We start from the raw sequence: 12072 nt of genomic DNA, 5'->3' as shown, positions 1-12072 counted from the left end.
CTCCTTCGTGTATTTCTCTAAGGATGTCTTTGCCTTCTTCAAGGGTAACACACTTCATGAGGATGCCTGAAGCAGAGCGCTTGTATAGGTTTTCGCCGACGAGGATGAAACCCTTGCTACGTCTGATGATGCGGGCAGCTTCAGCGCTTTTAGGATCAACATGTGGAGGAAGCTTGAACTCCTTGATGAAGTCGATAAACTGAGTCCGCCAATCTTCTTCAATCATCAGTACTTCTCTGACGGTGGCCGGAGCCTCCATGTCAATGGCATGTTGGCTTGATACCTTGACTGATGGATGGTGAAGTTCGTGGACAAAAACTCCCGGCGGGACATCTATCAGTGTATACTGCCAAGCCTGCTCAGGGATACCCTTAGCAGTAGGGTTTGTAGGAAGGGATCGACGGCTCTAGAACTCGATGGTGCAAGGAACACAAAGATTTAGATAGGTTCGGGCCGCGAGTTGCGTAATACCCTACGTCCTGTGTGGTGGTTTGTATTGCCTTAGGTGTTGATGTGTTTCGAGGGGGTCTCTGCCCATCCTTATATATCCGGGGGGACAAAGTTACTTGGAAAGTCCTAACTGAGTACAGTTGGAGTCCTTCTACAATACGATCGGGTAGTTTCCTTTTACTGCATCTAATTCTATGCCTATTCGGGTAGTTACAAAAGAGGTAAGGTACATCCATGAACTATCCCTTACTCTAGAATATTCTATGCCTGTGAGCAGTCCCGCTGCCCCGAGTCTGACAAGCCCCCGAGCTCTTCGTAGTTGAGTCCTGCAGGCATCGAGTACTTGGCTGGGCGTCTTCGAGTACTTCGAGTAGTCAGAACATCCTTCCGGTTGCTTCTGGTCCTTCCTTCAGATACGTCGAGTAGTCCTTCAAGTACTTCCGTTTGCTTCGAGGCTGTGAGGTGCTCAGCCCTGAAATCTTGATCATATATGGTGCACGAAGTACTCGCGCTCCATATGGAGTAGCCCCCGAGCCTTAGGTTGAATCTTAGAATAAGGCTGAGGGTCACTTCAGTCTTTTTCTTCTTCTTTTATTTTTCAAAAAACTTGAAAAATAAATCTCTGATACATATATTCCGCAACCCTTGAGTCTTGAATTTAAATCTCTCCATTTAGATTTAAGAATCAATGTAAAGTCGTGGCAAAAACTGAAAACTTCCCTAAAAAGGAAAGAATCCTGTTGGCATCCCAAATATTCACAAAATTGCCCCCGAAGACCGTATAAAGCCGGTTGAAAACTTCCAAGGATTTTACCCCTTGAACTCCTGTCCACCGTCAGACTCAGATTCACATTCGGCTCTTCTCAGTCAAAATCCAAAAGCCCCTCTCGTAGCCCCCGAGCTAAAACTCGTGACTGTGAGATGGCTCCCAAGAAGAACATGTCCATGATTGAAGAGGAAACGATCGCCAATATGTATACAGGTTGGTGCAAAAGCAAGATGTCTGAATCACTGCTCTGGGAGTTGGAGAGTATGGGTCTCGTCCAAGAGCAGGGCATAAGCCAGTGGCGCTCTGGTGAAGGAGAAGATTACCCCATGGAAGATACCCTTGAGACCATTAAGTTTCGCGATTTTGTAGAACATGGTCTCACTCTTCCCGTGTTAGAATTTTTCTATAGACTTCTTCAGTTTTGGGGAATTCAATTACACCATCTCACTCCCCAATCCATATTGCATCTTTCGATTTTCACTCACTTCTGTGAGGCATTCCTTGGAATTCTTCCCCATTTCCACCTTTTTCAACATTTCTTCTTCCTTGTTCCTGTCCCAAATGCCACCAATCCCGCCGTTGTCGGGGGATGTGAATTGGTACTCCGTCCGGAAACCCGAAGCGAGTACTTGGCTTATGATCCGGTGAATAAGGGAGCCGAATGGAAGAAGTTCTGGTTCTATGTCGGGAACTTTGAATCTCCACTTCCAGAAAGGATTGCTAGTGCCCCGCAAGTCCAAGAAAGCTGGTCAAGTAAAGGACCTGGTGGCAAGCAAGTTGAAGCCATTCTTCGTGCGATTGCCATTGTTAAGAAGAAGGGAGTCACTGGAGATCATGTGGTCTTCTCATTTATCGGTCGCCGGACGCAGCCTCTCCAGTTGCGAAAGCATCTTGCCTTTAGATATGAATGCACGCAGGATCCTACTAGGATGTCCCCAGAGCCAATGGCTCAGTCTGAAGTAATAAAGAGATGCTACAAAGTACTCGATAATTTCGACAAGTCTTTGACGCTTCCAACACTCTTCTCAGCACAAAATCCTCCCGAGAATGCCTGGGTACGTATTTTGGAGACCATGTCGAGTACTTGTAGTTAACCATTTTTGATCTTCTGACTGATTATTGTCTTCTTTCTGCAGAAAAATTATAAATCCTGGTATTGCATGCCTCCAACTTCTGTAAATGCTGATTTTGATGACAGCAAGAAACGGAAGATGGCTCCCGGATCAATGTTGCAGAGGAAAGTTCCTCGTCTTGATGCCGGCCAGTAAGTATATAATATTCTATTGATTATATCCTGTTTGCCTCAGCCTCTTTATTCAGAATTTTGATTGGCTAGGATCTAACATCTTTCGGTGCACGAGAAAGATCAAGTCCAAGACTTCCGCAACTGGGTGTCAAGTGGTTCGGAAGGAACTAGTCGATCAGCCCCCGAATCTCCTGTAATTAGGTTGATCGAGGCCCTGGCTGCCAGTTTGCCAAGTGCAGACACAGTTGAGAAGCTAAGCGAACTAGGCCATGAAGCAGCTGATCATACTCCTGCGGCTACTGAAGGAGCCTCCAATGCTGGTGGGTCTGGGAGTAGTGGAGCGGAAGGGTCGAAAGGTCCTTCCATTCGACTGGTACCATTCCAGTCTATGCCTCAATCAGGCCAGGAAGAATTGGGTAAAGAATTGTTCGATGATCCTTTGTTGTCTTTAGACAATATGAAAATGCTCGCTGACTACACGCAATGGAGCTTCAAATTTACCAAGGTGATTTTTTTGCCACTACTTGTCTTTGTTGAGTAGTTATTAATGTCTGACCATATTCGCCTTGTATGTCTCAGGATGTAGCCAATCGATCTTTCTTGAAGTCTCATGCTTTATATAAGACTGTAGACTTCTTAGAGGAGCAAAAGGCCATGATTGCCAAATGACTTGATGAAGCCCTTGCTACTCGTAATAAGCTTTATGAAGCAAATCGTTAGCACCATCTGGAGGCTTGTAATATGAAGCGTCAGATCAAGAATCTTGAAGAAGAAAGGTCAAAGCTTCAGGAAGAGAATTCCAGGCTTCAGAACCAATTGCAGACTGCTCAATCCTGTAAGTATCCAATCTTTTGCGTTGGTTTTGCTTTGTCGATAATAATTACTGAAAAGTCTTTACCATCAGGTTCTCCAGAAGACCATACTCGACTAGTTGCGGCAGCTCAAACTCTTGTGGATATGGTTGATTCTGAAGAAGGGTCGTCAAATAGCAAGTCCTTGGTGGAGCGTTTGGAAGAAGCTCCCCAGAAGATTTTTGATGTCATGACGGCTACTTCCAAGAATTATCTAACCCACATGATAGGAGTTGTTAAATCTTATTTGCCTCACTTCAACTTAGCTCCCATAGCTAAAGGAATAGCTCCGACTTGTTCTGATGAGAAATTTCAAGACTATTGTAAGGAGTCGGAAGTGATTGCTGAAGAGATTCAGAAGAACATGACATAGTAAACTGCTTGTAACAACTCTTATAATCTTCATTGACTTCTTGTCATTGTTCATAATTTGTTTCCTGTTGGTGTGTCTTCAGAAGCATGATCTGATACCGCAGGATAGATATGAACTAATTGAACAAGCGAGTAGAATACCCAAGTAAGTAAACTTGTAAAGGTATCCCTGAACTACTCAAGCAAGCGAGTAGTGTGTCCCAATCAAGATCTGGAGTAATCCGCAAGACAAAACTGTTAGGTACGAACCCCGTCGGGTTGCCCAAGACGTAAAATGTCAAAGGGATATCAAATCTTACTCGAGCAAGGCGAGTAAGGTGTCCTTTATTCAAGGACTAGAGTAATCCTTAAGGCAAAATTATTAGGTATGAACCCCGTCGGGTTATCCAAGATGTAAATGCCAGAAAGATATCCGAAACTTACTCGAGCGAAGCGAGTAAGGTGTCTAACTTGTAGACTGGAGTAACTACGAGGATTGACCTATTAAGGAGAACCCCGTCGGGTTGCCCAAGATGGACAAAATGTAGTAGTATCCGTAACGTACTCGAGTAAGCGAGTAGTTTTGCCTTTACGACAAGGCTGGAGTTCCTCACAGTTGACCTGTTAGGATGAACTCCGTCTAGTTACCCAAGATGGACAACTAGTAAATGTATCCATTTACCTTCTTGAGCTAGGCGAGTAGGTTGTGCCCTTATATTAAGGGAAATGATGCGGCTTGTATAGTTGTCCTGATGGAGAACTGTGTAAGCTATCCTGAACTGGTGATGTTGTCAGATTGCCTTTAATGTAGTCGATATCCCAATAAAGATCCTCACTTTATTAAAGAAATCATCTACACCTCTAAGCTGTTTGGATCAAGGATAAAACTTGCGCAAGTGTTCGATGTTTCAGGAATTTGGTACCTCATTGCCATCTACATCAGTGATTCTGTATGAACCTGGTCTTGTAACCTTAGTTATGATGAAGTGACCTTCCCATCTGGAATTGAACTTGTGCAGTCCTGTCACATCCTGAATCCGGCAAAGTACCAGATCTCCAATGTCTGACTCCTTGAAGATATCTAGCCGATTGAGTTAAGGCGTTGACTCTGGCCTCTTCGACTGAATCTAACTCAAGTTGTCGAGCTTCATCTGCTTCTCCTTCTTGATAGGCTTCTACTCTTGGGGATCTCCACATGATATCAGCGGGTAGTATAGCCTCTGACCCATAGGTGAGGAAGAAAGTTGATTGTCCAGTTGCTTTGCTAGGTTGGGTTCGCAGCCCCCAAACTACATGAGGTAGTTCTTGAATCCATTTGCCACCTTTCTTAGTATTGGCATCATAGAGTCTTTTCTTCAAACCATCGAGTACTAAACCATTGATGCGCTGAACTTGTCCATTTGCCCGAGGATGAGCTACTGAAGCATATTTGACCTCAATGTAGGAGTTGTCACAGAAATCCTAAAAAGATTGTGACGTGAAGTTGGAGCCAAGATCTGTAATAATGGTGTGAGGAAAACCAAATCGATGGATAATGTCGGAGATGAAGTCCACTGCTCTGTCTGATGAGATCTTGACAATGGGCTTGTACTCGATCCACTTGGTGAACTTGTCGACTGCTACCAGCACATGATTGAATCCTCCTGGAGCGACGGTTAATGGTCCGATCATGTCCAAACTCCAACAGGCGAACAGCCATGATGGAGGGATTGTTATCAGATTATGTGCTGGGACGTGGGTCTTTTGCCGAAGAATTGGCAGCTAGGGCATCATCCGACAAGGTCTTCTGCGTCTGAAATAGCTGTTGGCCAAAAAAAACCTGGTCTGTAAGCTTTGCCGACCAGTGTCCTTGATGTCGCGTGTACTAAGGGGGTGGTGCGGGTCGACCCGGCGGTTTGCCGACCCGGCCCACGAAAATGATCCTAATGGGCTCCTTTTCGAACCATGAAACTTGGCCTGGGCCCATGGATCGGATTCACTCGAACCCTAGGGTCCAGTGGTCCGACCCACACTCGCGACTCCCTTTCGACGCCGCCTCAGCGAGGTCGTGAGCTGTGCCGGCGAAGGCGCCTCGCACGACGAGCAGCCTGCCGCCTACCAGCCGTAACGCCGCCGCTCCCCACACGCAGCGCCGGGTGGGCCGCTCCCTCAGTTCAGGATCCACCGTCGCCGCTACGAGGGGGCAGCGTGGTGCTCGTCTCGTCTGATCTTCTCCGCCGTCGTCGTTCATCTCCCTCCCGCATCCAGGTAGCGAGCCAATCCTCTTTTGCACGATCAGTTCCTCTCTCGTAGCTTCTGGTCCTTGGTCTGATTAGCGATGATGGTCTCGTTTTGATGCATTTTGCCATGCCAGGTAATCAGATGTCCCTCTCTCTTTCTTCCAGCTCTCTCTCTCTCTCTCAACCATCTCCTTGTTGTATAAATAATGCTCCAAGTATAATATTATTTCAAAGCTTAAGAACAAAATCATGGTAGTTACGATGTTAATCTGCAGTTTCTTTGAATTACATTCCTTCGAATCCTCCCTAGTTTCTGCAAAATGAGCAAGTTAATCTGCAGGATGGCCACTAGCATGCACGACTTGCTGTAATTAATTGTATGCCTGCTAATGATATCTAATTGTGTGCATGCAGAGCTGATTCTTATTTGTTCTGATCAGCTAATTATGGGTTTCAGTATTAGTTATGAACATGTTGCAGCTTGCACAAGAATGACACGCTGTAGTTTTCTAGTATTAGTTCTGATGGTACTGCATTGCTTTTTGTGGTCCTGAATCGTGGTTGTAGCCTAATCAAGAAATGTGAGCTAGTAATTCTGAGCTGAGTTTTTTTTTCCTGATGAGCCATCTTCAGGGTCTAAATTAATCACATCATTCATATCAAATTCATTTGAAAAATGAATCAACAATGACGGAAGTGCTGAATACGGTGTAATGGAACAGATGTAGTGATAGGATAGCAGATGATATATGGAAATATCTTAGAATGACATGCTTAAATAATTGTATAATTTCTGAAACATTTTGCATGTTCTTTCGATTGCCAGCTAGAGAAAAACAGAGGAGCCATTCCATTTTGCTTGCTTACTTTTGGCCTACTGCAATAATGCAGTGCTATAATTTTGACTAATGTTTCATGTTTGTGCAGATAATGGATGTGCCATACGTCCAAGGAGAAGCGCAGTCCGATAGTGGTAGAAAGTGGAAGAGAACTCCACAGCCAACTAGTACTCCACTAGTTGAAGGAGTAGAGCTCAATACCAATGCTTCGGAAGTTGAACAAATTCAGACCAGCAATGCATTACAGCCAAATGGTGACAGTGAGCATGTTGGTGATGGAGAGAATCATGACTCTGGTGATGGTTGGGAAGATGAGGACTATGGAAATGGTTGGGAGGATGAGGAGATGGATGAAGAAAATAGGCCTGGATGTGTTGAGGGTCGAATTGAACCAGGAATGGTTAGTCGCTTCTTACATGGTGAGGAAAATAGGCAATTTAGATCTAAGGTTTGGAATGAGTTCAGCAAAATCCGTGTGGCTGGTATTGTTACTAAAGGACAATGCAATCACTGCAGTGCTGAGATTACCGCTAAGCGAGGTGCAGGAACTAGTGCTATGATCACTCATTTGAAGAGATGCAAGGTTAGGAAAAGTGTGACAAATATGGCCTGTCAGCTTAGGTCAGCTGTCATGTCTCCTGAAGGAGTTTCTTTGGACAATTGGAAGTTCAGTCAAGAAGTATCTAGGAACGAGTTATCCCAGATGATCTCCCTTCATGGGCTACCACTATCCATTGTTGACTATGAAGGCTTTCGAAGGTTTGTCTCCAGCCTCAACCCTGTTTTCAGAATGATCTCAAGGAGGACCATTTCAGTTGAGTAACTCAGTTGAGTATCCCACTCTTTCTCATACTCGCTTGGTGGAAGAGTAACTCAGTTGAGTATCCCACTCTTTCTCATATGGCTCGGGATGTCTTAGTTGTTCTTGCATCAACAGTCACATCCGAGTCAGCTTTCAGTATGGGAAGAAGAATAATATCATATTTTAGAAGCCGGTTAACTCCAAAGAATGTGGAAGCATTGATATGCTTACAAGATTGGTTGCGGGCCTCGGGTACACTCAGGGCCGGCCCTGACATTTTTGTGGCCCGGTGCGGAACAAAAAATGGAGGCCCCCATTCACCATAAAGATACAAAATAATATTGAAAAATTTAGTGCCATTAACGAATCTCACACTAATAAGTTTAAATACAAAGGAGAAATATCTCTAGATTATTTAAAACAATTTCTTCTAACAGTTCTCGATGCAAAATCAGTGATGATAGTGTCAATATCTATCTCATCCAGCAGCCTCTTCTCAATGCACAAAGTAGCCAAACCATTTAACCTTTCTTGAGACATCACTGACCTCAAATAGTTTCTCAATAACTTCAACTTTGAAAAGCTTCTTTCAGCTGATGCGACAGTTACCGGCGTAGTAAACAATATTCGATAAGCAATAGACACATTGGGATAGCTGTCCATTTCTTTAACAAACTCAAAAATCTCCATAGCAGACATTTGTCTATCCGGCAAAGTCAGCTGCAAAACCTTTAATTCAAATATAAGATCATGTAAATCCACATCACACGAATCATCTGAAGAGAAAGTTTTGGCAAAAGTAGTACAACAATCTGTTAGTTTCATATCATCCAATGATGTCAAGTTTCTCGAGCTTAGTAAAAATCCAAATATTTTCTTAAATACTTGGAGTTCTTCAAATCTTGTTTTCAATGAGGTTGTCGCCATATCAACCATGACCAAAAAGTAATTAACTTCAAAAGCCTTCTCAGCTTGCAATATTGCTTCATCACTGCATTCGGATTCATCAAAATGTTTCTTTCTGGTAACTTTGCGTTTCAACGGAAAGGTTGGCTCTACACCCATTTCAGTTGCAAGATTTTTTTGCAATTTTCAAGCTAGATTCGAACCCTTCATTTCTGTAGTTATTAAAATATTGCATTATACCTTCAATTTGCTGCAAGGCGGAGTCAAGACACATTGATGCTGATTGCAGCTTCTTGCTCACAGTATCAATAGCAAATAAGATGTCATGCCAAATAACCATGCCAAGTATAAACTCAAAATTACCAAGTAAGTCAAACAAATTTTTGGCATCACTCTTTGTAGAGCTGCTCACTGGATCCTCTAAAAGCCAAATTACGCTTACCAAGAAACTTCACAATGGCGACTAATCTGAATAAAACTTTCTTCATGTGCTCTTTCTCCTTTTTAATTAGTTCCTGCATTTCTTCATCAATTGTCTGATCTTTGCTCAGTCTGGTTCGTAACTCATACCAAGAGTTCATGCTAATGATATGCTCGACACTTTTTTCATGTTCTTTCAACCTCTCACTCAGATGTACCCAATCATTCAATCCATCATATGCTAAAGCACTCTTCATATTATTAGACTTGAAAATCTTACAACAGAAGCAGAGCACTTTGTTGTCATGCTTAGAATAAACCAACCATTTTCTGTCATGTACCTCTCCATTCTCCATCACTTTGTCATAATAAGCATATGAAAAATGTCTAGATCTGCCATCTTTAGGGAATACAATATTTTGTTCTCTTATAGGTCCTTTTTCCACTAATATATCCCTTGCTTTGTTATCCAGATTTCCCCAATTTCTAGGATCATAAATATCAATAGAGAAAACTAGTTCTTCATGATCTGTGACAGGAGAATTCTCACGACTTACATTGTTATCATCGTCACTGATGTTCATATTTTCTTGTGAAATCCCCTCATCTTGCTGCTCCACAATAACTATTGCCAACTCCTCAGTGTTCCTTGAAGGGCCTGGTGTCTTTTTCTGAATAAATCTGTCCATAGCACCTTTTTGTGATTCAATCAACTCATCTTGACGTTTCTTTTTTCTTCTTTTCTCACTGCCGGATGCAAACTTTCTATTGGAAGACATGTGATTCGATTGGGTGACAACAATTCTGCCTACAAACTGAAAAGAAAACTATCATTGATATAAAAATCGAAATTAGTTTGAGTATATCTAACCCTACTGTTAGGAGAAAATAGACAAGGGAAGGTGATTGAGGAAGATTTTGAACCTTGATCTTATCGGCAATGGCAAATTGGCATTGGCACAAGCTAGCAGCGTCCACGATCTGCAGATTGCGTTGCGGCCGGCGGCTAGCGTCTCGCGAGTCGCGTCAGGAAGGAGTCGATGAGCGCAGGACCGCAGGCGGCAAGGCAACCAGGCGGGCAGCCGGACGGACGGCGGAGTCGTCGATCGTTTGGTCTTCCTCTTAACAGGCCTGCTGTCCGTGACTTGTGACTAATTTGTAACTGGGCTTTATTAATACTTGTGAGGCCTATTAGCATACTAAATTTTGGAGGGCCCCTACTTTCGGAGGCCCGGTGCGGTCGCACCGCTAGCACTGGCCCAAGGCCGGCCCTGGGTACACTCTCTTTCCAGTTCTTAGTTTTGTATGATTTGGAATAGAAAAAAGATTTTTCAGATCTGACTTCAACATAACTTTGATAGGTTCATCAAAATTTTGCATGGGAGGAATTGAGAATTTTGTCGAGGTACCTGATCCAGAAGAATGACATGCTTAAAGGTACTAATATCTGAAATATTTTTCTGGTCATCAGAGTTTCTATTCATTTTTTGAGGATGGCTGTGGTTGGAGCATGATATTCTTGGTCTTCTAGCCAACTAGCTTTGCCTGCCCTTGCTTTGCCTGCTAGGCAGCTAGCTGTTCTTATTTTCAGTTCATATGTATTTCGTGGGAACTTTTAGAGTTCCTAGTAGTTGTGTTTCTACTGGTACTTGTTGCCTTTTGAGATAGTCTCTTATTTTCAGGTCATATGTATACTTCTGCTAGAATGAAATTTCTTAGTTGATTGGTGCTTGTCTATACATTTCTGTAACTCGGACACACTTTTCCAGTTTTATTTTATCACTAATAATCATAGACTGATTAGAACGATCTATTTGCTTGTTGCAGTGCAGAGCTTCAACACAAACCTCTCCCTATTGGAGTTTCGAAATCTGCTGCTTTTGTTTAGACAACTGCAAGTGGCACTTGCTATCTGATCTTTTCTGAATGTTAACTGTTCGGAAATAGTGTCGTTGTTGTTTCTGATCTTGTACTTTGATGGTTGCTGGAAGCAGGTCAGGTTGGATTAGACAGCCTTTATATTTACGTAGCACAATTAATCTTATTAGCGTTCAGTATATCTAGTAAGCTGTTAGCTAGCATGTTCTCATGGCACCGTTGCATATTTCACGAACGAAGTAGAGCGTGAGACTTGTGGACACAGGAATATAATAGATGCATTTGAATTTTTGAAGCAGCAGCATGTTGGCCACGCTCGCAAGCAGCAGCAAGCATAATCTAAGCCAGGTCGATCCGTAATATCCATTGGGGCACCACGGGTCAGCAACTAACTAAAATGGATAGACCGGTTCTCCTCCACACAACATATGGATCGATGGATCGATTGCGGGTCGCACCAAGGTTCAACCACGCCCATGAATAGCCGCGTGGTTGCCGCAAACTCCATGTATTTCTCGGAGGATGTCTTTGCCTTCTTCAAGGGCAACCCACTTCATGAGGATGCCTGAAGCGGAGCGCTTGTATAGGTTGTTGCCAATCATGACGAAACCCTTGCTGTGCCTGGTGATGCGGGTAGCTTCAGCACTTTTAGGATTGACATGTGGTGGAAGCTTGAACTTCTTGATGAAGTCAATAAATTGAGTCCGCCAATCTTCTTCGATCATCAGTACTTCTCTGACTGGGGCAGGAGCCTCCGTGTCAGTGACTTATTGGCTTTGTACCTTGACTGATGGGTTATGAAGTTCATGGACAAAGACTCCCGGTGGAACAGCTGCTCGAGTAGAGCCAAGTTTGGAAAGGACATCAGCTCCCACATTGTTGTCACGATCGACGTGATGGATCTCCAACTCTGAGAACTTATTTTCGAGTTTTCTGATTTCTTCAATGTATGCGTCCCTGGTATCCTTGTTGATGTCCCACTCTTTATTGACTTGTGGGACGACGAGTAGAGAATCGCCGTAAACGAGTAGTCGCTTCATGCCGAGGGAGACCGCTAGTCGAAGACCGTGTAGCAGTGCCTCATATTCAGCTTCATTGTTGGAAACCTTGAACAAGATTTGGAACACATACTTTAGTTGCTCTCCCTTGGGGGAGATGAATAAAACTCCCGCGCCGCCTCCGTCAAGCTTGAGTGAACCGTCAAAGTACATTACCCAATGCTTTGGAACGTTATGAGGTGCTGGGATCTGATTTTCCCGCCATTCGGCTAAGAAGTCGTCTATTGCCTGTGACTTGATTGCTGTTCTTGGCTTGAAGTTGATTTCCAAGGCTCCCAGTTCA

General features: G+C 43.6%; 1 protein-coding gene across 2 annotated transcripts; it reads left to right on the top strand.

The window, feature by feature from the left end:
* Positions 1-5593: 5593 nt before the first annotated feature.
* Positions 5594-11020, top strand: LOC120670994. Of its 2 annotated transcripts, none has more exons than XM_039951187.1 (4): positions 5594-5914; positions 6814-7779; positions 10215-10290; positions 10686-11020. In XM_039951187.1, exons 1-2 carry the CDS (start codon positions 5612-5614, stop codon positions 7546-7548), a joined length of 1038 nt encoding a protein of 345 aa, XP_039807121.1. In that variant the 5' UTR covers positions 5594-5611; the 3' UTR covers positions 7549-7779; positions 10215-10290; positions 10686-11020. The 2 variants fall into 2 exon arrangements, with proteins under 2 accessions (XP_039807121.1, XP_039807120.1); XM_039951186.1 differs by having other exon boundaries at positions 10681-11020.
* Positions 11021-12072: the final 1052 nt, after the last annotated feature.

Source organism: Panicum virgatum, chromosome 4N, assembly GCF_016808335.1.
Source record: "Panicum virgatum strain AP13 chromosome 4N, P.virgatum_v5, whole genome shotgun sequence".
Lineage (NCBI taxonomy): Eukaryota > Viridiplantae > Streptophyta > Magnoliopsida > Poales > Poaceae > Panicum > Panicum virgatum.
Note: the sequence above shows the minus strand (reverse complement) of the source record. Positions and strands in the feature narration are given on the sequence as shown.

Bases quoted from the DNA above. Each gene is read 5' to 3' on its own strand.
- LOC120670994 (XM_039951187.1), top strand. From the start codon at position 5,612: ATGAAACTTGGCCTGGGCCCATGGATCGGATTCACTCGAACCCTAGGG. The intron at 5,915-6,813 runs GTAGCGAGCCAA...ATGTTTGTGCAG, and splicing joins CATCTCCCTCCCGCATCCAG to ATAATGGATGTGCCATACGT.